This window comes from Protopterus annectens, chromosome 1.part0 (genome assembly GCF_019279795.1).
Source record: "Protopterus annectens isolate FY-2018-M chromosome 1.part0, PAN1.0, whole genome shotgun sequence".
In the NCBI taxonomy this organism is placed as follows: Eukaryota; Metazoa; Chordata; order Ceratodontiformes; family Protopteridae; genus Protopterus; species Protopterus annectens.
In genome coordinates, this window is record NC_056725.1 from 663,945,414 (window position 1) to 663,969,015 (window position 23,602).

Below are 23,602 nucleotides of genomic sequence, written 5' to 3' on the forward strand. Positions count from 1 at the left end.
CAGTGATGGTAGAGTTTTTTTTTTATTGTACAAAAGATAATTTTTACTGCAGTGCTGAGGAGCTGCTCAGTTCTTTATGGAAAGCAGTATATCCAAAGAGAAGGGGGATCACTGTGCTGACAATTGTGCAACAAATGTATGCGAGTGGTTGAAGTCCTGTAAGGTACATCATTCGGGACACCAAAGGTATGTGAGTGGTTGGAGTCCTATAATTTATCCCATTCAGGACAACAGAAGCATGTGCGTGGTTGGAGTCCTGTACATTACCCTATTTGTGATAAAAGTAAGTTTGTGGTTGGAGACCTGTAAGTTACCCCATTCGGGACAACAAAAGTATGTGCATGGTTGGAGTCCTGTAAGTTACTCCATTCGGGACAACAAAGGTATGTGTGTGATTAGAGTCCATTCAGGACAGTGAAAGTCTGTGCATGGTTGGAGTCCTGTACATTACCCCATTTGGGACAATGAAAGTATGTGCGTGGTTGGAGTCCATTCAGGACAGTGAAAGTTTTTGCATGGTTGGAGTCCTGTAAATTACCCATTTTGAGACAACAAAAGTATGTGCATGGTTGGAGTCCTGTTACTTACTCCATTCAGGACAACAAAAGTATGCACATGGTTGGAGTCCTGTAAGTTACCCCATTCAGGACAATAAAAGAATGCGTGTGTGGTTGGAATCCTGTAAGTTATCCATTTTTGGACAACAAAAGTACAACAAAAGAATGTGCGTTGTTGGAGTACTGTAAGTTACCCCATTTGGGACAACAAAAGTATGCGCATGGTTGGAGTCCTGAATGTTACTTAATTTGGGACAATGAAAGTATGTGCTTGGTTGGAATCCTGTAAGTTACTTTATGTGGGATAACAGAAGTATGTATGTGGCTGGAGTCCTGTACGTTACCCCATTTAGGACAACAAAAGTATGTGTGTGGGTGGAGTCCTGTAAGTTACCCCACTTGGGGCAACAAAAGTATGTATGTGGGTGGAGTCCTGTAAGTTACCCCATTCGGGACAACAGAAGTATGTGCATGGCAGGAGTCCTGTAAGTTACTCCTGTGATGCCCGACCACTAGCAACAGCAATCAAGGAGCCTCAATCCTCACCACTGGCACCAGTGGGGGACATGTATTGGAAGGATGACAAGTACACACACAGTATTTCCAGATGCAACTCTCTGCATCAAGTGCAATTTCCCTTAAGAGCACACAGACTGTGACAGCCGTGCCCTGGCCCAGCAATCAAGGAGCTTCAATCCTCACCAGTAACACCAGGGAGGTCATCTCCAAGAAGAGGAAAGGATAACTAATGCACACAGTAAAGTACACTTTCCCTTAAGTGCACACAGAGATCACAGTCAGTCTGGGGCTGGTTGCTCCTTTGCTCACCAGGTCCCCAATAAGACTCCCCACTGGCACAGCTATAGGGTCCAGGTCTCAGCCTAACTGGGCAAGCTAAAACCTCCAGTACCCTCTCTGTCCAACCAATGCTTCGTGTCTCTCCCCAGGTAGCTGATACAAGCACACACACACACTTTGAGAAGAAGTTATACAACCACACAGACTTTCCTGGGAAAAGTCTGGCACAGGTTCTCCAGCTGTGCCCCTATTACCCAGACCATACGGTAGTAATTCCTGCCACCAACCAGTTAATTATCAGCTACTAAAAGGCCCTTAAAAGGGTGTCCAGTTATTACTGTGCAATATTATAATCCAATGGTAGTATGACTAATCAGTCTCAAGGCTTATTGGAAGGGCTTATTACAATAAACTCTATAAATATATAATGTACTCTAAAGCACACTTTATCTCTACATAAACCAGCCACAGGTAGAAGGTTTTAAAAATATTTAATAATAAATAATTAAAACACACGACAAAACTACTACACCACAGAGATATCTAAGAGTTCAGAGATCACACAGAAACATAAAATAATACAGTAGTACAGGTCTGATTTCAAAGAAAAATACCTAATTAATCTTTACTAGCTTTAACTATTCCTACAAGAAATCGCAGTGCTAAAACTTACATGTGAGCATAAGGCAAAGTGCTGAGTTAGATGTTGAACGTCAAAATGCTTCCAGTCTCTCACTGAACAATAGTTTTTAAACACTAACCAACAACTCTGCTGAGCCCCTCCCAAATTACATAATTTTGACACTTAGATTTTCCCAGTATTCATATTGTATCATCTTGACACCTGGTCTGAGTTCTCAAGCCACAAACTGCATTATTTAGCAATCTAACACCTGCTCAGAAACTTCCAACAATAAAAGACATTTCACATGTATACTCTAATAGAAACCAGAGCAATAAAGCACATTTTACATGCAAATTCTGGCCCTTAACTTTAGCCTTAAAACAATGGGCATGAAACCTTCATCCAGACTCACTTGAGCTGAATTCTAACATGAAAGGGTCACAACATGCTTCACTGGGCCAGTAGAGTGCAATGCTGTCTCATATTTTGCAGTTCCACATTTCACAGTATTCTTTTACACTCAAGAAAACATGCCTGTATTTCACATTTATTTACAAATGCCAGAATTATATATCAAATTCTATTTGAGTAGGCTGGCAGCCTTTGCCCATCTCTCCCCAATCTTCACACAGACCACAGTCAGTCCAGGGCTGGTTTCTTCCTCTGTTTCCAGATTCCCAGTAAGACTGCTCAGTAGCACAGCTATAGAGTTGAAATCTCAGCTGAGTAACAAAACCAAGACCTCCAGCACCCTCTCTGTCCAACAAGTGCTTCATGTCCCTGCCCAAGTAGTTGACACACACACACACACACACACACACACACACACACACACACACACACACACACACACACACACACACACACACACACACACATACACATACACACACACATACACACACACACACACACACACACACACACACACACACACACACCTGGGAAAGGCTGGCACAGGTTTACTAGCTATGCCACCTTCTGCTCAGACTATAAGGTAGTTTCCCCTGCCACCAGTCACTCCTTATCAGCTACTTTAAGGGCCTTAACAAAGGGTGTCCAATCTTACTGTGTAATGTTATTATCAGTACAAATGGTAGTTTGACAAAGAGCAAGGCTATTAGAAGAGGCCCACAGTGCAACCAAATAAATATGCAAGTACTCTCAGAAATTAAATATGCCTCACAAATATCAGCCACAATGAAAGGTTTAAATTTAATAATAAACTAGAAAAGAACAAGAAAATACTCGGTATATGATCACAGTTACACCAGAGTTCAAAATCACAGGAAATATTTAAAACAGCATTGCAGGACAGTCTCAGATAAATAAAGAAAAAAACATCTAAATTAAGCTTTGCTATATTCCTGAGTGTATCTAAGAGAAATTACTGTCCCCTAGACATACATACAGAGCAAGCAAGGCAGATGTGGTGAATGGGTCTTTCAGCTGATGCTGTCAGGTGAAAGACAAAATACAGAATACTCAGTCTCACTCAGAGAGTTCTTAATGTCTCAAATATTACTGCTGGGCTAGCTTGCAGAATGACATCACTTCTTTATCCTAGGCGAAATAACCATTAATGCAGCTGGTAGCATTTAGCATCTACCTGTAAAAATACATAAACAAGGGCTTTTCTTAGATATGAGGCATATCCTAGAAGTCATAAAACAATAAACACTTCCAAGACAATATAAAAAACTTCCAGTTATAGACATTGTGTCTAGTACTGGACTGAAATTGAGAGATAACATCCTTTTATTACATGGCCATCAAGTAATTTAATTTATATTTTTCTGAAGTTAACCTCTGGTATTCCAGTTTCCATTGTTAAAATATATACATCTAAAGAGATACAATAGTGCATGCACATTTCTGTTCTTTTCCCATAAGGTACACCGTGGTTACATTTTTTTAAGCTCAGTACTTTGCACACTCTTTTTAATACACACTTCAGTACCAGCAGTTTGATATCCACATAACATACAGTCCTAATACTTTTGTAACATAAGCATCTTATATGAAGTATGTTGACATTCACAAATGACACATAACCATTTGCAAAATTCCAAACAGTTGTGGTGGCAGTATCTCCTTTTGTTACACTTCTATATAAATCATGTTATTATTCACAAATGACATATAACTATGTACAAAATTCCAGCTAGCTGGGTTGGCAGTATCTCCTTTTGTGATAACCACATTTGGGATAACAAAAGTAAGTGTGTGGTTGAAGTCCTGTAAGTTACCCCATTAGGGACAATAAAAGTATGTGCATGGTTGGAGTCGTGTAAGTTCTCCCATTTAGGACAACAAAAGTATGTGGGTGGTTACAGTCCATTAAAGATAGTGAAAGTTTGTGCATGGTTGGAGTCCTGTACATTACCCCATTTGGGACAATGAAAGTATGTGTGTAGCTGGAGTCCTGTAAGTTACTCCATTTGGGACAACAATTGTATGTGCATGGTTGGAGTCCTGTAAATTACCCCATTTGGGAAAGCAAATGTATGCGTGTGGTTGGAGTACTGTAAGTTACCCCATTTGGGACAACAATAGTATGTGCATGGTTGGAGTCCTGTAGGTTACTCCATTCGGGACAACAAAAGTATGTGCATGGTTGGAGTCCTGCTAGTTACCCCATTCAGAACAGGTGATATGTAGCTAGTTTAGTGCTTGTGAACTGTATATGATCCTTTGCATGTGTACCCTATACATAGTGTACTGTGGCTAGGCAATGTCATGACTGCATGCAGTGTCTTATCTCACAGTGCAGCATTTCCACTGGAACACATAGGGCTTTAATATGCTTTTCTGAGGCATGCCATCCATACTCCACTGTGTACAATGTTTATAAATTGCACATTAAAAGCTGTGTTTGGCAATGCAAAATGTGAAATGTGTAGCACTAGTTCCCCAATGTCACAAGTGGAGTTCAGCAGTCTTGTACAATCTATCAATATGAGAGTGAGAAGAATTTTATCAGTGCATGAGCAGTATTAAACACAGGATACTTTTCACATTTTTTATCTTCTTCATTAATGCCACAGCTAGAGTCAGTCCTCCTTAAATGTTAATGTCCTATCAGTGCCATTACCACTGTTTACTGAGAGTTATTCAAAAAACTAGTATATGTCTAAAATATATTTTATTTATTTATTTATTTGACATTTGTTAACCAGGTTGGTCTGACTGGGCAAAGCCCTTTTTCAGCAGAGACCTGAGGAGAAAAGCACCAGTATTACAATGCAGAGACATTCCTTAGCACAGGCATTTGTTACAAGTCAAGTAAAAAAATGAAATAAAAAATCTGAATTAAACAATGGATAACTATACATAATAAGTTTAGTTTTTTTACATGAGAAAGACATTCTGTAGAAAATGAGAAAATACCAGTAAGACGGGGATTTATCATCAGGGACTAACTCGGATAAATGCTTGATGATAACAAAGTATGATCAGTTTATAAGTAGATTTAGGAAGTGACATTGTAGTAAGGGAAAGAGGCATACAGAAAGTAGCACTAGTAAAGAATATATGAGGTGAAAAAGTACTAAGATATATAAGGTTAATGCTGGTAAAGTGTGGAAGAGAAGCAGAAGAAGAGTATGTGGAGTAGAGGTTAGAAAGAACAGAGAGCAGGTGGGGGGGGTGGCCTGTAGTAGGACTAGTATGATAGTAGCTAAGAGGGCAGCACTCAGTGGTAGTGGAAGGTAGTTTATGTTGGGTCCTGGCAGAGGCATGTCCATGATTTGTGGAAGTAGTCTTTAATTGCTATTTTAAAGGTGTTTGGTTCAGTGATACATCTGACATTGTGGGGTAGTTTATTCCAGGCATTTGTAATGGAATAGCTATAAAGTACTTTTCCAATATTTTTTTTTTTTTTTTTTGAAAGTGAATAGAATTCAGGTTTATTCTGAGTGTCAGTAGAACAAATAAAAGTGTTTTTTGTTTTCTTACGTAGAATGCAAAATATTAAATATAGTTTGGATAATCTGTGCCTGGACAATAGCTTGCATAATTTTTTTTTTCAATAATCCGTCTTTATTATTTTTCAATTACATAACTACACACTACTATGTATATACAATATTTACATGATTGCTTCCAATATTTTTATTGGGTCTATATACTTGCACAAGGTTCTGTTGTGAGCTGTGGAGGGAGCATTTGGGAGTATAAGGCTGGATGAGAGTGGAAAGAGAAGGACAGGAAGAAGGTTGATGTAGAACTGAATGAGCCAAGAGATTATTAGGAGTTGGAGATGAAATTCCAGCCACTGTAAATTTCTTAGTGAGATGCAGTGGTGGATGCAGTAAGATAGGTTGGAGGCAAATCAAGCTATTTTGTTATAGGTAAGTTCAAGTTTAGTAAGAATATTTGACTGAAGGTGTGTGAGAATAGGGGCAGCATAGAGGAGAGTGGGGACTAGAAAAGTTTGTGCAAGGGAGAGTCTGGAGGCATTTGTAAGGTATTTATTATGTCTATAAAGCAGACCTAGTTTTTATGGGTCTTTTTAATACACTGCTGAGTGTGTAGGTTAAATTTCAGATGGTCATCTATTATAACACCTAAGAGCTTGGTGTGGGGTTCAGATGAGATGGTAGCATTATTCAGGGAGGAGACAGAGAAGGAAGATTTATGATGCTGAAGGGAGATAGGGAGAAACAAGAAGAGTTTAGTTTTCTTAGGATTTAGTAGAAGTTGGTGGGAAGAAAGACATTTTTCAATGGAGTGGAAGGATTCTTAAGTGAGGGTATAAAGGTGTGTGATGCTGTCAGATCAGGAGATAATTGTAGAGTCATCAGAATACTGTATAAAGGTAGACAGTGGACAGGAAGAGTGGAGGTCATTAATAAAGATGTTGAAAAGTAGGGTGACCAAGTATGGAGCCTTGGGGCACCCAAGTTTGTACAGGAAGAAAGAGAGAGTAGTTTGACTGCCATCTCACAGCCGGAAATCTATTTGAGACATAGCTGGGGAACCATGAAATATTAGAGCTTGAGAGGTTAAGAGAGGCAAGTTAGAATAGTAGTAATCCGTGCGAAACAGTATCCAAAGCTTTGGATAGATCCAGAAACAGGCTGGAAATTAATTTACTGGTATCACATGATTTAGTGATAGTATTGATGAAGGATGTCAGGGTAGTAGCAGTACTCTGATTTGGCCAAAAGAAATGTTGTGTGGGGGTCAGGAGATTTTCCTGGAGAATATGATTAAGAAGCTGTTTGTGGATAAATTTTTCAAGAATTTTAGACAGGGGAGATAAGGTGGAAATAGGTCTAAAGTTAGAGGGGTCAGTTGCAGTACTGACTTTATGTAATGGGATAACATAGAATTTTTTCCAGATTTCAGGTACAGAGCATTCTTTGATAGATATGTTGATTAATATAGATATAGGGAAAGCAATAGAGTTAACAGCTAGTTTTAGGAAATCAGGAGAGCATTTTTTTAGTTTGGTCAGAAGTGATTTAATATAGGATGTGGGAACATGTTTAAGGGAGAAGGTGGTCAAGCTGGTGGTGACTGGTGGTGAGGGGTATGTAGCACTATTGGTTTTCGTGAGGTTATGGATGGAGTTAATGAAGTGGGAATTTAAAAGCATAGCAATCTTGGTGTAGGATCTGTTTGGGCTGGGATTAGGGGAAGATGAGCTCCTAGGGTGTAACAGCTTATTAACAGATTTCCAGAATTTTTTTTTGGGGGGGGGGGTGGGTTAGAGTGAGGATTATTAAGTGGTTTATGGAAAAAAAATTGTTTATCAAGGATGATCTTTTTTGTTAGATTGCAGAGCTGTCTGTATGTATGAAGGTCAGAAATGGATTTGGATTTGTTCCATTTTTTTCCAGGCACTCTCTCTCTTGCTCATTAGGGTTTTGGTGTCTTGTTTAAGAGAGAGGGCATAATGAGTTTTAATCCTTAGCTTTCTGATAGGGGCTAGGGAGTTGATTGTATCTAGGAAAATGTTAAAGGCAGGATCAGCATTCTCCAGGGGAAGATTGTGGAAGAAGGACCAGTTAATTGAAGAGAACAGGGTGTTGAAAGTATCAGGATTAAAGTTAGAGAGTTTATGGTAGTCTTTGTATTGTTGGGGTTTGTACTAAGTACATCAGGTAGAGCAGAGGAGTTATGGTAAAGATTGGGATTACAGGTGAGGATCCAGTTAAGGGTGGAGCTATGGTTGCTGTGCTTATTTAGATGGGTTGGCTTAGAAATCAGTTGGGTGAAGCCAAAGAGGTTCATGGAGGAGTTTAGGCTTTCAGTGGTTAAGGAATTCCAATCAGTGTTTACATCTCCCTAGAAAACAGTCTCATAGGTGATGTTAAGGGAGATCCAGGAGAGAATGTGTTCTAAGATAGGGATGTTATTCCCAGGGGGAATATAGATGGCAGCAATGGCTAACCTTTTGTGAGTGTTTAAATGGCAGTTGGCTATGAGGATTTTAGCAGGGTGAAAATCTGGGGGAGTGCTTGTGAGAGGGTGAATGGTGAGCTGGTTAGAATATGAGATAGCCACAACTTCACCTTTCTTTTTGATACAATCATGCCTTAGGATATAGTAACCAGGTGGAACTATTTAATTATCTGCTATATGGGGCTTGAGCCAGGCTTCAGAGAGGCAAAGTTTATCAGGGATATGTGAATATACCCAGGCATGGAAAGGGGAGATTTTATTCATGGTATTTTGAATGTTCACAAAAAGTATAGTTATGTTCTTAGTGGAAGTGGATGTGGGAATATGGGACGTATTAGTTATGGAGTTGTGTAGTTGTGAGGGGTAAGCTGGATGAGAAGAGCAGTGGGTGAGTCCTGGGTTTGGGTGTATATCTCTAGATAGTAGGACATTAACTATTAATTTTCTGAGGTAATTGAAGAGGTTATAATGGGGATGGTGTCTTGTTTTGGTTACAATAGATGAATGGCTATAAGGGGTGGTTATAATAGTTGAGGTAGGCAGAGGAAAAAGCTTAAGTTTAAGTAATAAGTAAGGAGTATGCATAAAGAGAGATGGTGCTATAGGGAAGGAGTGAGTGTGAGAATGGTTGGTTAGGGGAGAAGTACAAGTGGGTGAGGAAAGTCTGAGGGGAGAGTTCCTATATGACAGGTTGCTATGGCAGCCAGAAAAAGAATGGGAGTGGTTAAGATACTGAGAAGGAAGATATTTGTATTAACTGGTTTGAGAGTAGACATTATGTGTGTCTTAGGGACTAGTTAAGGGGTTATAGAACTGGATATTTATGACATTAGTGGTTTGAGGGAGTAATGAGTAATAAAAACGAATGTGCTTGGTCGATAGTAGGAAGGAAATAGTGATTGGAAAGTGTTGGGGGAAATGGGGTGAGAGGGGGTGTGGTCAGGGGTGAATGTATAAATCTAATGAAATAGGGGGTGGTGCGAATGGGGTTGGTAGGTGAACGGAGTGAGCCCGAGCGTAGTGTGGGCGAACTGAGCAGGTTGAGGTGCGGGAAGTGACTGTTCTGGAAAAAGAAAACTTGTCAGCCAGTCAAAGAGCTTGGGTAAATGGAGTGAGTTCAGGTAGAGAGCAAAAAAAAGGCATAAAGTTGTGAAATGACAATTGCTGAAATTACACGTACAAGCTGTAAATGTGTAAATCTGAGGAAAGCTCAAAGGATAGAGCAATAATATGCTGGGAGTATTACCATAGAAGGAAGATGAGCAGGAGTAGATAAAAAGGCTTGAAAAGAAAGAAGACGGGAAGTGGAGTAAAAGAAGTGGATATACAGCGGGATAGAGCAGGTGGCGACAAGGGTGAATATAGGGAGACTGGGGGCTGTGTGAGTGGAATACTGCTTCTAGGTTGTTAGAAAGTGGGCCATAGAGACATAGTGTGCTCACCTGAAGTTCTAACTCTAGTAATATAGTCAGAAACACAATATTCAGTGTATAATAGGGCGTTTTAGTAGAAAAACCAACAGGGTATTTTGCAGATTGACATGCTCCACATGTTCTGGTCTGTACTGAGTGTTGAGATTCAGGCAGATCCTAAGTGTTGTGATTCAGGCAGATCCTAAGTGTTGTGATTCAGGCAGGCCCTATCTGGGACTGAGAGCGCAGTCTGTACGTAGGGAAATTGTGGGAAAAAATAGAAAAAAAAACAAGAGTTTTATTTACAGCTAGGAGAGGCAGATGTTATATTTGCATTAACAGAGCAATGAGACTGGATGGTCGTGAAGAAAGTCAGCAGGGTATCCACAGGTCATAATAACATCAGGGTTGTGAAAAATAAGAGAGGAGGGGGAGGAGGAGATAAATTAGATAGGTGAGAGGTGATGGCATGGTTAGTGATTAGTACCACGGTAGCGTAAACAACCCCAATTTAGTAAAAAACTAATTTGTACAAGTAGAGAAACTGACATGAGGTTGATACAGTTTGCTGATAACAATGGGCATTGGTCAATGTTGACTCTGTTTCTCAAGAGGTTAAACACATAATAATACAAGGCATTGAGCAGTATTAGCTCTAATATCAGAGATTGAGCTTATACAAGAGAATACAAGCAGGCCTGGCTATTAACATGCCTAAGCAGCAATGTACAGGCTTTACAACTAACACAGAAAACAGCAATACGTGTTTTATAAAAGTAAATAGCACTAGCTAAGCAATATACAGGCTTTGTGACTACATATCATTACAGAAATAGACACATATGTTCTAGATAAATGAGTGAGACAACAGCAGTAGATACATAGAGCCCTCGTTTCTGCTATACCAATAACAGGCAACTGCTTAGAGTAATAATGTTATTATGGAGTGGAGAGAGCTGCTGTTATCAGAATGCATTCCTAATGATAGAATCTTATCACATGCTAGCAACAGGTACTGTGTAGTAAACGGGTAAACAGCAATATCTCCATCAGGTTACTCATGCAAAGATTTGGTAGCCAGTGTAACAGCAAGATAAACTTCATTGCAAACAGTACATAACATGTAAACTTTGAGAGCATGTAGGTGCAAACAAGAGAAACCAATTACATTACAGATACACGATACATAAATAGCGAGGTAAGTAGAAAGGATAACACAAAAAAAAACACCTACTTGGCGGGTAAAGTATGTCTCCGGAGAAAGGGCTAGGGTTGCTGTGGGGTCAAGAGCATAAACAGTAAAGATGGTGCCTGTCAGAACAGAAACACTAAGTAACCTCAGGTATGCCTATGGGGGAGGAGTAGGGCTAGGGGGGCTGCAACAACAGTCAGGAGATGGGAGGGGCATATATAACAGGCGCGGGAAGTGACTCTTCTGGATAAAGAAAACCTATCAGCCAGTCAAAGAGCTTGGGTAATCAGAGTGAGTTCAGGTGGAGAGCAAAAAAAAAGGCATAAAGTGGTGAAATGACAATTGCTCAAATTACAATGTGTAAATCTGAGGCAAGCTCAAAGGATAGAGCAATAATATGCTGGGAGCATTACCATAGAAGGAAGATGAGCAGGAGGAAAAAAAAGGCTTGAAAAGAAAGAAGACGGGAAGTAGACTAAAAGAACTGGATATACAGCGGGATAGAGCAGGTAGAAAAGATGATGAATATCAGGAGACTGGGGGCTGTGCGAGTGGCATACTGCTTCTAGGATGTTAGAGAGTGGGCCATAGAGACATAGTGTGCTCGCCTGAAGTTCTAACTCTAGTAATATAGTTAGAAACACAATATTTGCTGTATAATAGGGCGTTTTAGTAGAAAAACCTACAGTGTATTTTGCAGATGGGAGATGGCATGCTCCGCGTGATCCGGTCTGTCCTGAGTGTTGAGATTCAGGCAGGTCCTGCCTATATTTTTCAGCAACTAGATAATGTGTAAATGATATACCAGTGGGAGTGTTAATAAGTTTACTAAGCAGCACGTCCTTTCAGACTACTATAAGAGTAAACTTCATGCCCTGATTGCAGTGCAGACGTTATGAAATACAGTACAGCACTGATCAGCTGTTAAAGCCTAGATAAATGCTGTAGCATGCAATTATTAAGATTTATGACACACATTACACACCTATAACATTTCATCATTGTTGTTAAGTATGTAACCTATTAATGCTTATTTAATCAAGAAATGGCATATGTGTAATACATGCTAAATAAAACAGTAAACTGTAGTCTGATTCAAAGGATACCTTGATTTTAATAAAAATAATTGAGTAAAACAGATTTCTATGCATCATATAGCTCTTCTGCTATTCTGTTCTGGTAATACTTAAAGAAATGTGTTGTATCATAAGTCTGAATGATAAACTGATCAAAACAGCTTACCTGAACAAAGAATGCTGGCATCATTCTCATGAGTGCAGTTGTGTTGCACCCATGTAACTGAGCATTCCCTCAGAGATAGCTCATCACCCCGACAGAGAAAATGATCCTTCCATATAGGGCCACGTCCCTCTCCAAAGTAAGCCCCTTTGAGGACAGCAGCAGCTGCGCCACAGTTTAGGTGTTCACAGATCACATTTGCATCTTGCAGATCCATGTATTTGTCACAGATTGTGCCCCACTTGCCTCCATGCAGTATTTCAACTCTCCCAGAGCACATACCTGCACCCCCTGTCAGTCTTGGTCCATTGTCACCTGAAATATAGAAGCAGAATTCAGGTTTACTTAATGTGCTTGACATTTAGCTTTAATACTAAAACATCTGTTTTCTGTATGCATTAAGTTAAAGAAGACAGTAATAAGTTCAGCCTGAATACCTATATTACATCATATCCATCTGTTAACACACTTTTCTGCATTGGCCCAGGAAAGATCTGGGCCCTGTGGTGAGGAATGATATGTACTCTAATTGATGACCAGACTTTTTATTAGATGTGCACATTCTGATTGTATTATGCAACCAAGAAGTCAGCATCAGTAAAGTCCAAACATCTAAATCCCTCATCTTATTAATGTGTTTTCTGTAAATCATTCAATTTTGGTATCCCATCTCGAGGAGTTGTCATGGAGTGTTAGAACTTGCTAACTGCATCATTTTAATTTTGTGTGCACGCTAATGTCACATGTATGTAGAGGGGCAGTGGTTGTTGTCATCATTTTTATCAACCTCATTTTATAACTCTTAACATGGGGTCCATGTTTCACATCAGTCAATGTGACCAAATCTCCTAGAGTCAAGTGGTGGTATTAGCAGTTATTTAACAAGTACTGAAATATGCCAAAGTGCTGCATGTTTTTTTTTTTTCTGTAACTGCATATCGCATGCCATGGTAAGGTGTGCATTAAAAAGATCTAGCACATGTTAAAATCAATGCACAGAATTACATATCCACAGATTAAATATATCCTGTTTATAATCATTTGTTAAACCTGTCCAGATCTCATCTTAATCTGACCTACTTTGCTTTATTAGAACATTTACTAATGTTTACAGAAAAATAGAACCAATACATATTTTATGTAAAAAAACTTGATTTAAGTTTTAAGTAATACTTTTTCAGTTTCTTGTCACAATTTTTAAGTGGCCAGCATGTGTCTTGTTACTAAAGCTGTCTTAGTTGTGTGCAATTTTAGGTCATTTAGTCATTGTATAAGTATTTAATGAAATATTTTGTTGACTTTCTTGCTTAGTGTGGCAGATTTCCATTTGGTACAATCATAAATGTATGATTAAAGTTAAGCAACAAAGAAAAATATGGCACATCGCATGATCTGCAAAAGAAAGAAATGTGAAGCATTTTTAAATTTCAGAGAAACTGGAAGCAGGAAAGATACTTGGCAAGATTCATAGACAAGATGCTTCCCAAGTAATGGTATTGCACAGAAAAAACACAAAGTAATTCCCTAAGTGATTCAAGGATGGGAATCAATGCTGGCCAGTGAATGCATATAATGAAACTCTCCACCATTTGAATTTGTATACTGATATTATGCAAAGAAAGCCGGCCTCCGGGGCAGCCTTAAGCTGCCACTGACAAATCTGCTGTGTGTGTACAGATGCAGTTAGGCTGCGGGGTGTTGAACCACACTGATGGGTCCTCACTAAGGGGCTAACAAAAGTAGAGGAGCAAGTAACAATCATGCAGGTGTGTATAAAGACACTAATGTATCTGCAACCCTTTCACATAATCTCGTTGACCATTAATGAAAGTAAACACAGTGTTGAACTACACAACTCCTGGAAGGGGTGCTAAACTAGGGAAGCCGCACACACAGGAAGCCTGACAGATAATAAATAAGGACAAAATGCCAGGAAGTACAGCCCGTTTGCTTAAAGGAACTGTTTCTGTATAAGAACAATGAACATCATTATTGGTAGAGAGCTGTTACTGAGTCCTGTAGTCTAGTGTTTGATTCCCTCAGCTTTCATTGTCCTACTGTCTGACTCTGAGCAAATCAGCTAACCAAACAGTGCTCTGGGACACTTGGGCTAGGGTTCTCACTGCTCTTCTGGACCACATGTCTAGTAAGTACTTATGATTTGGGGGACAAAATAATTCTATGCAAAGTTTGATGGTATGTAAGAATTAGTTAACTTCTGAATGATTGCTACATGCATTCACGTCTGTATTTTACCTGACAATTTGTTATGAAGATTTTCCTGTTATTATGTAAGCTGTTTTTTTATCCACTTGGGTCATGGATGAAAAGGATTCTCAGATGACTCTACCCTACTCACTTAGCAAATATAAAAAATACATGCGTAACCACTATCCTGCTTTGTAGTACCCGTGTATTGCTCTCTTGAAAAAACTCTTGCCCTAATGCATACAAAAAGAAGCAGATATAATTGTGTAACACAGCGCAAACCTGACATTTAAGTGAACTTGCTGAGCAGACATGTCTGTGTTTACCCAGTTAACATCAGAGGCCATGCACCGCTTGCCTTAGTGAATGCAGCTTGATTTCACAACTTTGTTGACAGCTGCAGGATACGGTTGCTGACATCAGCAGCGCTAACTTTATAAAGTTAAATGAAGCAACAGGATGTGTCATATATGTGCCCACAGCATGTTTTGCTGCTCATCAGCTGGAATATTCACATTAGTCACACATCACCATCCATTTTTTTCTGGTATCTTTATGTAGAGCCCTCATTTGTAATGTCTTTCAGATAACAGAGTAAAGATAGTGCTCTGTTTTACAATCTCTTATCTCAGAAGTAAGACAAACGCTTTAAAACTAAGGACAAATCTATTAACAGTGTACCACACCAAAATGTCACAACAACTGAACTGCTACAAGTATGAATTAAATCTTGTGTTGAGTAAGGTATTACATCATCTGGTATTGACAAACATATTCTTTTGGCTGGCATCACCATTTAAAGATGTCTCCTACATCTGGAAATTTATGGAGCAAAGCATTTTTATGATGAATGCGGCAAAATCCCTGACTAAAGGCCTCTAGATTGGTTTTCTTCACTTGTTGGTTTTCCATCAACAAATAACTAAAGAAGCTTCTTGTTGAGTTACTGCCATTGTTTGGGTTACGCTTGCAGGATATATGCCCAACTGTGTGAACAGCTAGGTGTGGGGGTGAGGGTTAAAAAATAACTCATTAATGTTTGCTTTATTCTTTCTATAGAAATGTCATTAGAATGACAGTATCCTCAAACTGGTAGAAAGAAAATCTATTTAATCGCCAGTCATGCTGTGGGAATGTGACTGCAAATTGCTAAGGAAAAAATGAAATAGCAGATAAATAAAGAACTTTTCTTTGGTTCTGAAAATCAAATACATTTTATTTGCTCTTCCCAAAGCAAAGATATAGCTGCTTTCTGGTCTGACTGTGAGTGACTTGCCATTGCACCTTTCATTCATTTCTCATTATTAATGGCCAGGCATTGGTGCACATTCATCACTCTCTGCACTCCCGTGCCTTCAGCTATATCACCCCAAGATCATGCTGTTGCTTTTCCTTTGCACATCAAGCTCCTCTGTAATATATGGTTTACCTTGCTAGATCTCAGTATTCCATGCTTATTTCTGGATGGCAAACAGATTTTTGATTTTTTAGGTTTTGGTAGGACAGTCATGGACATGATTCATGAAACTGACTGCCATGGCTGGAATTAGTTGGCTATAACTCTGCAAATATGTTCCTTATTCTTTGCAACTGTAAAACATAGTAACTATTCTAATTAGTTCTTACGTAGTTCTCTACAGATAGCTAGAATTTATTTTTACAATAATTTTCCAAAACTAATACCCACCACAGGCATAGATATGCTAGGGCCGTGTTTAATTGTAAAAACATAGCTCCAGAAGTACTCGTGGGGTATAGCACTTCTTTAAACTGAGAATTAGCTAGAGGCCCAAAATACAATGCTATGCTTTGTGCATATATGCAGTCCTGTTACTAGTCATAATATGTTTAGCATCTCCCTAGCATTTTTCCTCATAGCTTGCTTTCAAATTATGTAGCATCTGGATCAGTTTTGGTAAGCCATATGCTGAGTATGTATGTTATTTTGTTTTGTTAATGTATGAGGTAAATTTGTTAATGTATGAAGTAAATTGATTAGGTGTTCCTATTATGAGTGCTTCACTGTTTGGTTTATTGTTACTATGATCAGTATATTGTTTTGCAGTTTAATGAATTTTAATGATGAATATAGGAAGAACTTGTGTAAAAAGTTGTAGTTTTATTCTGTTAGTGTTTTTGTTCTAATATATAGAATTTCAATTAAAATATTTAAAAAAGTATCTGCATAGAACGTATCCCAAAACTGAATATTTCTTTCATTGTTACCCATTTGTGCACAATTTTCTTCAGTGATTTTAATTTTAACAGTCTACAATTGTGATGTGTTTTATGGATTGTTATCATGTGTGCTACTTACTATTTGTGTTAGGGTTTTTCTTTCCTGCCTTTGCTGAAAATAGGTTTTGCCAGACTATCCTAGTCAAGAAACAAACATGACCATAACCATCAACCTCCAAGTATTGAAAACTATAGCACTGGCAATTACACATCATAATAGAGGGTTAGAGAGAACAGTGCTTTCTTATTTTACACATTATGAGTTGATGAGTTCAGTGGAGACTATAAAACTGCTGGATTGCAAAGAAGATGAAAGGCAATTGAGACTAGTAGCCGATAAAAAACAGGCTTAAATGAATGTATCAGCATTAAATGTTTTTTACAGGCTCAACGATTGTAAGAAAGGATTAGCACATTTTTATATGAATTTTGATAGTTATTTCATCTTACGTTCTTCATATTTAAAGTTTTTTATTTGGATTATGAAAGTTAATTAGGGACTGGAAGAAAATGAATCGAGACTTTTTGGATGGTATGAATTTTACTGGGTATTCATAGTCATGTAATTTTCAAACTGTGCATTTAAACCGGGTGTGTGGATTTCAAGTCATTCTGAAGAAGTTTTTTATATTAAATAGAATGAAAGCGCTAATACAGTGTGCCTTGGTGTTCTTCCTTTTTGATCATTTTTTGTTCTGAATTTCAGTTTTGTGAATGTCATAGTTCTGAGCCGCTTCATTTGTTTTATATGTATGTGTGTGTGTGTGTGTGTGTGTATATATATATATATATATATATATATATATATATATATATATATATGTATATATATATATATATATAGATGCCCACACACACACACACACACACACACACACACACACACACACACACACACACACACACACACACACACATATATATATTTTTTTGACGCACATGCAAACCCATTAATTATGCACTGAGAAAACTCAAAATTATTTCATAAAATACAAAGTCCCTTACCAACAAGCCAACTCAAAATACAGCTTTTTATTCATATTACATCATTTTTATGATACCTTTTCCATCTCATGCCCTTTTAACAGATTTCCAACAGATCTGACTGTTAGCTTCCATGTCATTCCCCAGAGGGTAAACATCTCTTCTCTCAACAGGACCCAGCTTGGGTCTCCCTCTCCAAGTTTCTTAATGTCTCCACAAGACAAGACAACATGTGTGTGTTTGTGTGTGTGTGTGTGTGTGTGTGTGTGTGTGTGTGTATGTGTGTCTCTGTCTTTCTGTGGTCATCTCTTTTATAAGAAGGCCTTCTCCACTCAGAGCATGTGTAGATATCCCTCCTCCATGTCTGCCCCAAAACTGCAGCACCATACACCCTGGAGAAGCTACTAGCTTAGAGCATGGAAATAAACATTAGTGCACAACCAGATCCCACCTCAGCTGGCCCAGAAATGTCTTGTTATTTTTTTTTCACATTTGCAGTATTCAGCAATTTGTTCAGCTTTTGAACAAGCATAGATAGCAATGTAATCATTTAATGCAATGCACAGTTCTTTGTGGCACAAACTATCCTGTTAGGCTTATCATTTCAGTTAAATGCTCTAAGGTATGACTTAGTACATTCACATATAGTGTCCAGTTCTTTTTTCCCTCCTGAGTTTCAGTTTCAGTATGAATTTCATACCTTTCAACCTCTTAGAGTAAGGAATCTGGACAAAGCCATGAAAAAAGTGATACAAATAGGGACAATTTTGAAATACTGATCTTACAAACTTAGAAAGGTGGTAGAATAACAGGTTTTGCATTAGCATGAACTTTCTGAAGGGTATGAAGTCTAAAACTCAAATGCCTGTCAGGTTCCCATTCAGAAGCCTGAAACATCATAAGCCTGAAAATCAAAATCCTGAAACCAAAAGCCTGAAAATTCAGAATCCTGAAAACTCAAAATCCTGAAAGACCAAAACCCTGAAACTCAAAATCCTGAAAACACAAATAATGCTAATATGTCACTATAAAGACACTAATATCTACCAACTGACCCTGACCCTAACCCTAACCCTAAGGTCCGTCACTATCGCACACTCACCTGACCCGCGCCCTAAACCTAACTCACTTAAACCGCCCCTAACCCCAATATTTGTCACTATTGCATACATGCCTAACCTGCAGCCTAACCCTAACTCACTTAAACCGCCCCTAACCCTAAAATAAAACCAACCGCACACTTACCTGACCCCAACGCATGACCTAACACCACAGGGCTAACAATAGCAAAGCCACAATGACATCAGTATGTCTATTTTGTGTTTTCAGGATTTTGAGTTTCAGGATTTTGGTCTTTCAGAATGAAATATTCTGATGAAGTCTACGTGTGGGTAGATGAAAGTGCTTAACCTTTGTGTCAGAAAAGGATATATGGTTTTAAACATTTTTTATTTTTATCGATAAATAGAAGTATTGGAACTTTTTCGTGCCAGTGCATACTTCAATGCGAGAGCTGTGAACTGAACTTTTCTGCTACATTTGATTTCTTTGTTGAATGTTCCAAATGTGTACTTTTTTTGTTAGATAAGGTCAGCCAACAGTCTATTGAAAATATCTTATTTTTGTGCTCAGAAATCATGTGTGCCACCATAGTTACAAACTCTTCCTACTTGAAGATAGTGCCCTTGTCTTAACATTTGTACACTGTAACCTATTTCTCTATCATCATCTTATAAAGTTATATGGCATTGCTTCATCTACTCCTTGTTGTTCTTTGTTGACCCTGTAATAAGGTATGTTGCTTTTTTATAAGTTCTTGTTTCTTACCAGTTCTGCCCTTCATTGTCATCTATTTCAGTTCCCTTGGAACCAGAAACATTAATTCCAAACAGGGTTTTACTCTGCATATTTGCAGCATTGTTCTGCAAGCTATTTGTTTGCCCCACCTGCTAGAGACACTTTGGTATGAAGCCCTCTCATTCCACTGCAACAGACTTAGTTGGCCAGCAATACTTTGTTTGGTTAACACATATTGCTGAATCTTATCAGAATTTTACTTTGGTTTCATGATTGCAGTACAAGCATTATTTTACATTTTGTATCTTTTGCTTCTAGTTTCCAGTACAGACAATTCACAACCAGTTTATCAAGTTTTCATATACTTTTCTTTTTTGTTCTATAATGCAGTTAACTCCATTTTCACTTTCAGAAGGCTACTTACAAACTTAAACCTTGTTCTTGTTTCATACAGCAATGAACCCTGTTGTCCTGTCCAAGGGTTTAGCATTTTGAAAGAAATATGTTTGTCCTGTTTAAGACAGCAACAGACCCATTTTCTTGTCAGAGTTTAACCTTTTACAATCAGCATTTTTTTTCTCTTTTAACCCCATGTTCCTATTAGTAAGTTTAGCCTACTGGAAATTTTTTCAGCGTTTCACCACTCTTTTGCATTTCAAAAAAACATGATCTGTTAGCCATTCCACACCACAAAATAAAGGGCCAGATTCAGGAAGCCTCCGTGTAAGAGTTATAACTCTTACACGGAGGCTGCAGTTAAACGGTGTGATGTCAGCATGTCATGCATATGCATGAGGTGCATGAGGCATGCTGAATCACACTAGTAACTCTTACACGGTCCGTGTAAGAGAGTAGGGGGCGTGTCTGTAGGCTAAGCCCTGCAAGCGGACACGCCCCCGGAAGACTAGAATGGCTGAAAGTAAACAGCCACAAGAGAGGCCATGGAAATGTAAATAAACACACTACACAACACATGCCCTGACAGACCATCAGTGTATAAAGTGAAGAGATGTTATAAAATTAAATTAAAACCTTTTTTTTTTTTTTAAACCCCGTAAATGTTTGATACTGTGTGCGCTCGTGTGCTACTAGCGCAATTGCAGTTAGCAGTCAGTGGAAAAGGATATAAAAACTAAATATGCAAAGTAAGTCAAGAAGTAATAGCTTAGCAGTAGAGTTGCTGGCCTAAGAGTAGGCAGGCAGGGTTCGAGCCCCCACAACAACATTTTTTTTTTTGTAAATAAGCACTAAAACGCCCCCTGACAGTATTGTACAAATGTAAAAGTATTCCCTTTTGTAAAATGCAATGAAATGGAGCATATACTTTGAAGTAACACAAGAATAAAAATAGTCAGAAATGTACTCTTAGCTAAGCTGCTGTGTGACAGACTGCCCGTAGCTGAGTAGTGTTTAAAAAGCTGCAAACTGCGTGCCCGTTGCTAAGCACCGGTTTGACAGGCTGAAACTGTTTGCAACTAGCTGTGCTAAGATGAACATGTGTGTCACTAGCCAATTAAGGGTTACCCTAGCGCACACCGTTTGCGCGCCGCTCCCACAAGCTAACTGCCAGTGCGCATGCATTACCTCCGCGCAAACGAGCGCAGACCTGCTTTTAAGTGCTTAAAAGTGCTTTTGGCATGTTTGATTGACAGGTCTCAACTCATATCTGTTAGGAAAATCAAAAATCAGTTGTCAGATTCGAACCCAGGATACCATGCACTAGAGTCAGGGTACTAAACCACTAAGCCATGACAGCAATACCTAGAAATGCAGAAATAGCATATATATGGGATAAAATCCAGAATGGAGCATGATAAAGCATTTTCAGTGAAGTAGATACAATTCCAAAACGGCCAATCAGAGAAATGTGCGGGAAAAGCGGCATATATAAGCCCCATAGGCGGGAATACACAGCAGAAACGATTGTAGAACAGACCTGCAGTCAGAATGAGTGGAGTAGGTGAGGGACGTTGCTTTCGAGCACAGCGTTGGGCGTTGAGGAGTCCAGATACATGGTCTGGCTCCTTGTCCATCATCACGAGGCCCAACTCATGCAGGGCCAGGTCTCATGGGGAGCATATAGGGCAGAGGCATGGGACCAGTTGGCTCGTGATCTGACCAGTGCTACTGGCATTCCACGCACTGGTGAGCAGGTCCGTCACCACCATGCGGACCTGAAGTGACGCAAGGAAGACCAGTTGACCGAATGGATCCAGGAGGCCCGGGATATGCCCAACGCCCCACTACTGAGTAAGTTACATTTTGCTTATGTATGTAAGGATTTCAACTGGCCGATACCATGGAGATGTGTAGTCCAATATTACTTCTTTTGTATTACAGCTGCAGGTGTCCGCTCTGCGAATCGCGAGATGTATGGCCGTAGGCTGGTGCGGCTGCGCCACCATGCAGGTTAGTAACCCCACCCATTACTTGTAAATAAATATTGTACTGTAGCATGTATCAGAACACTGCAGTGTATTGATTAAAAGTAATATAATGTGCAAGCAGGAATTGTAAGTCTGCAGGTATGGCTGCAACAAGTTCATCAGTATGCAAGTGTAACTGGAAATACAATTGATAGAATTAAACAGTGCTGTAATACAGATGTCCCACCATGAATTAAATATAGTGTAACCTGCAGTAGTCCCAAGAGTACAGCTTTAGAATCTGAGGTAGTCATATGTGAGATATATCCCCTGTTGAAATGCTGAATCATGACAGAAGTGAGGCTGTTGGAAAGTGTTTGAATCACCACCAGTCTAACATGTGAACAAAGCCTAGAAGTACCAACCTGAACTGTGAAGTTGCAGGATGTGTGAGAGTGACAGAAAGGGTCATGTATGAATAAATAAAGTAGTAATAACCCCTGAATATAGTAGCCCCAGTGTGTTTCTACAGAACTAAATGCATGTGGGAAGTACATCTTAATATCCCAAACTGATTTCAGTGTGTCAGAATCTGGAATGTGTAGGCCAAAGTCTGTATGGTGATCACAGTATACAATTTGCAGATAGAATGAATGATTATCTGACAGACTAAACAGCCATAGTTGTCCCCTGTCCTGTCATCAAAGTGTAGCAGGATGATGTATCTGATCAGATTAAACATAAGTAGGATAGTGATGTATTCGTAACAGGTGTAGCATGACAGTCAAATAAAGATAATTTGAAACATCAGCCTCAACTTAATTGTGTACCTATTACAAATGTAAATCAGTGTAACATATGAATGTGTCATCTCTATCTCCACCCAACCCTATAATTCCATATAACAACACCCACTAAATAATGGTATGTGAACATTTCATTAATCATGGACATTTGTCCGTTTCCAAAATATATGCATGCCTGTTTGTGCATGTGCCCTGTTCATACCTGCAAATTTGATGGCCTGTTGCCATTAATCAACCCTGCATGTTGTTTGACTGTGTATTTCTGTTCAAATAATGCATGTGATATTGATATGCCCCATGTTCAATGGTGTTAATATCTGGGTGTTTGTTTGATGGGAATACCAATGCATGCTGTTACAACTAATCTGAATGGAATAAAATGACACTAACCCAAACTAACATAACTACTCACAAACCTAGAACGCTTGGGAAGGCAGGTCCCAGCGGACCCACCTCTCCCACCTCAGCTGGCGACTGCACCTGGCACTAGTGCCCAGGCTGGACCCCCCTCCGGTGGCCCTGTGCCACCTTCGGGTGGAAGCGCTGCAGGGGATGGGGCCCGTCCCCCCTCTGCAAGTGTGGCCGGAGGGGTTCGTCCACTCACCCTCCAAGGTGTCCGGTCTGTGGTGCGAAGGGAGATCCAAGACTCTGTTCTTGGGCCCCTACGCCAGCTCGAGGCTCGTGTGGCACAGCTAACGGCCCCGGCCGTTGCCCCGCCTACACAGCCCCCAGCACAGCCCCATCCTGGGCTGTGAAGGAACAGTGACAACTGCCTATGGGTGGGGATATCAGTTCCACTGTTGCCATCTGTGGGCTCATGCATCTCGGATATCCCAACCTCCGTCCCCGTCAATTGTGTAACCCCCCCATGTGTGTCATACACCGCCCCTGTATGCGTCTTGTCTGTCTTGTCTGTTAACCTACCCAACCTACCTCCCCAGCTATACTTCCCTCACCTGACATGCCACT

The 23,602-nt window shown here is 39.5% G+C and overlaps 1 protein-coding gene across 1 annotated transcript in view; it reads right to left on the bottom strand.

Moving 5' to 3' along the window:
- Positions 1-23,602, bottom strand: part of LOC122793770 (scavenger receptor cysteine-rich domain-containing group B protein-like) — a 307,788-nt gene that overhangs the window by 34,232 nt on the left and 249,954 nt on the right. The window contains exon 2 of the mRNA XM_044061977.1: positions 12,238-12,549. Coding sequence (XP_043917912.1) covers positions 12,238-12,549 — 312 coding nt within the window. The remainder of the gene's footprint in view (positions 1-12,237; positions 12,550-23,602) is intronic.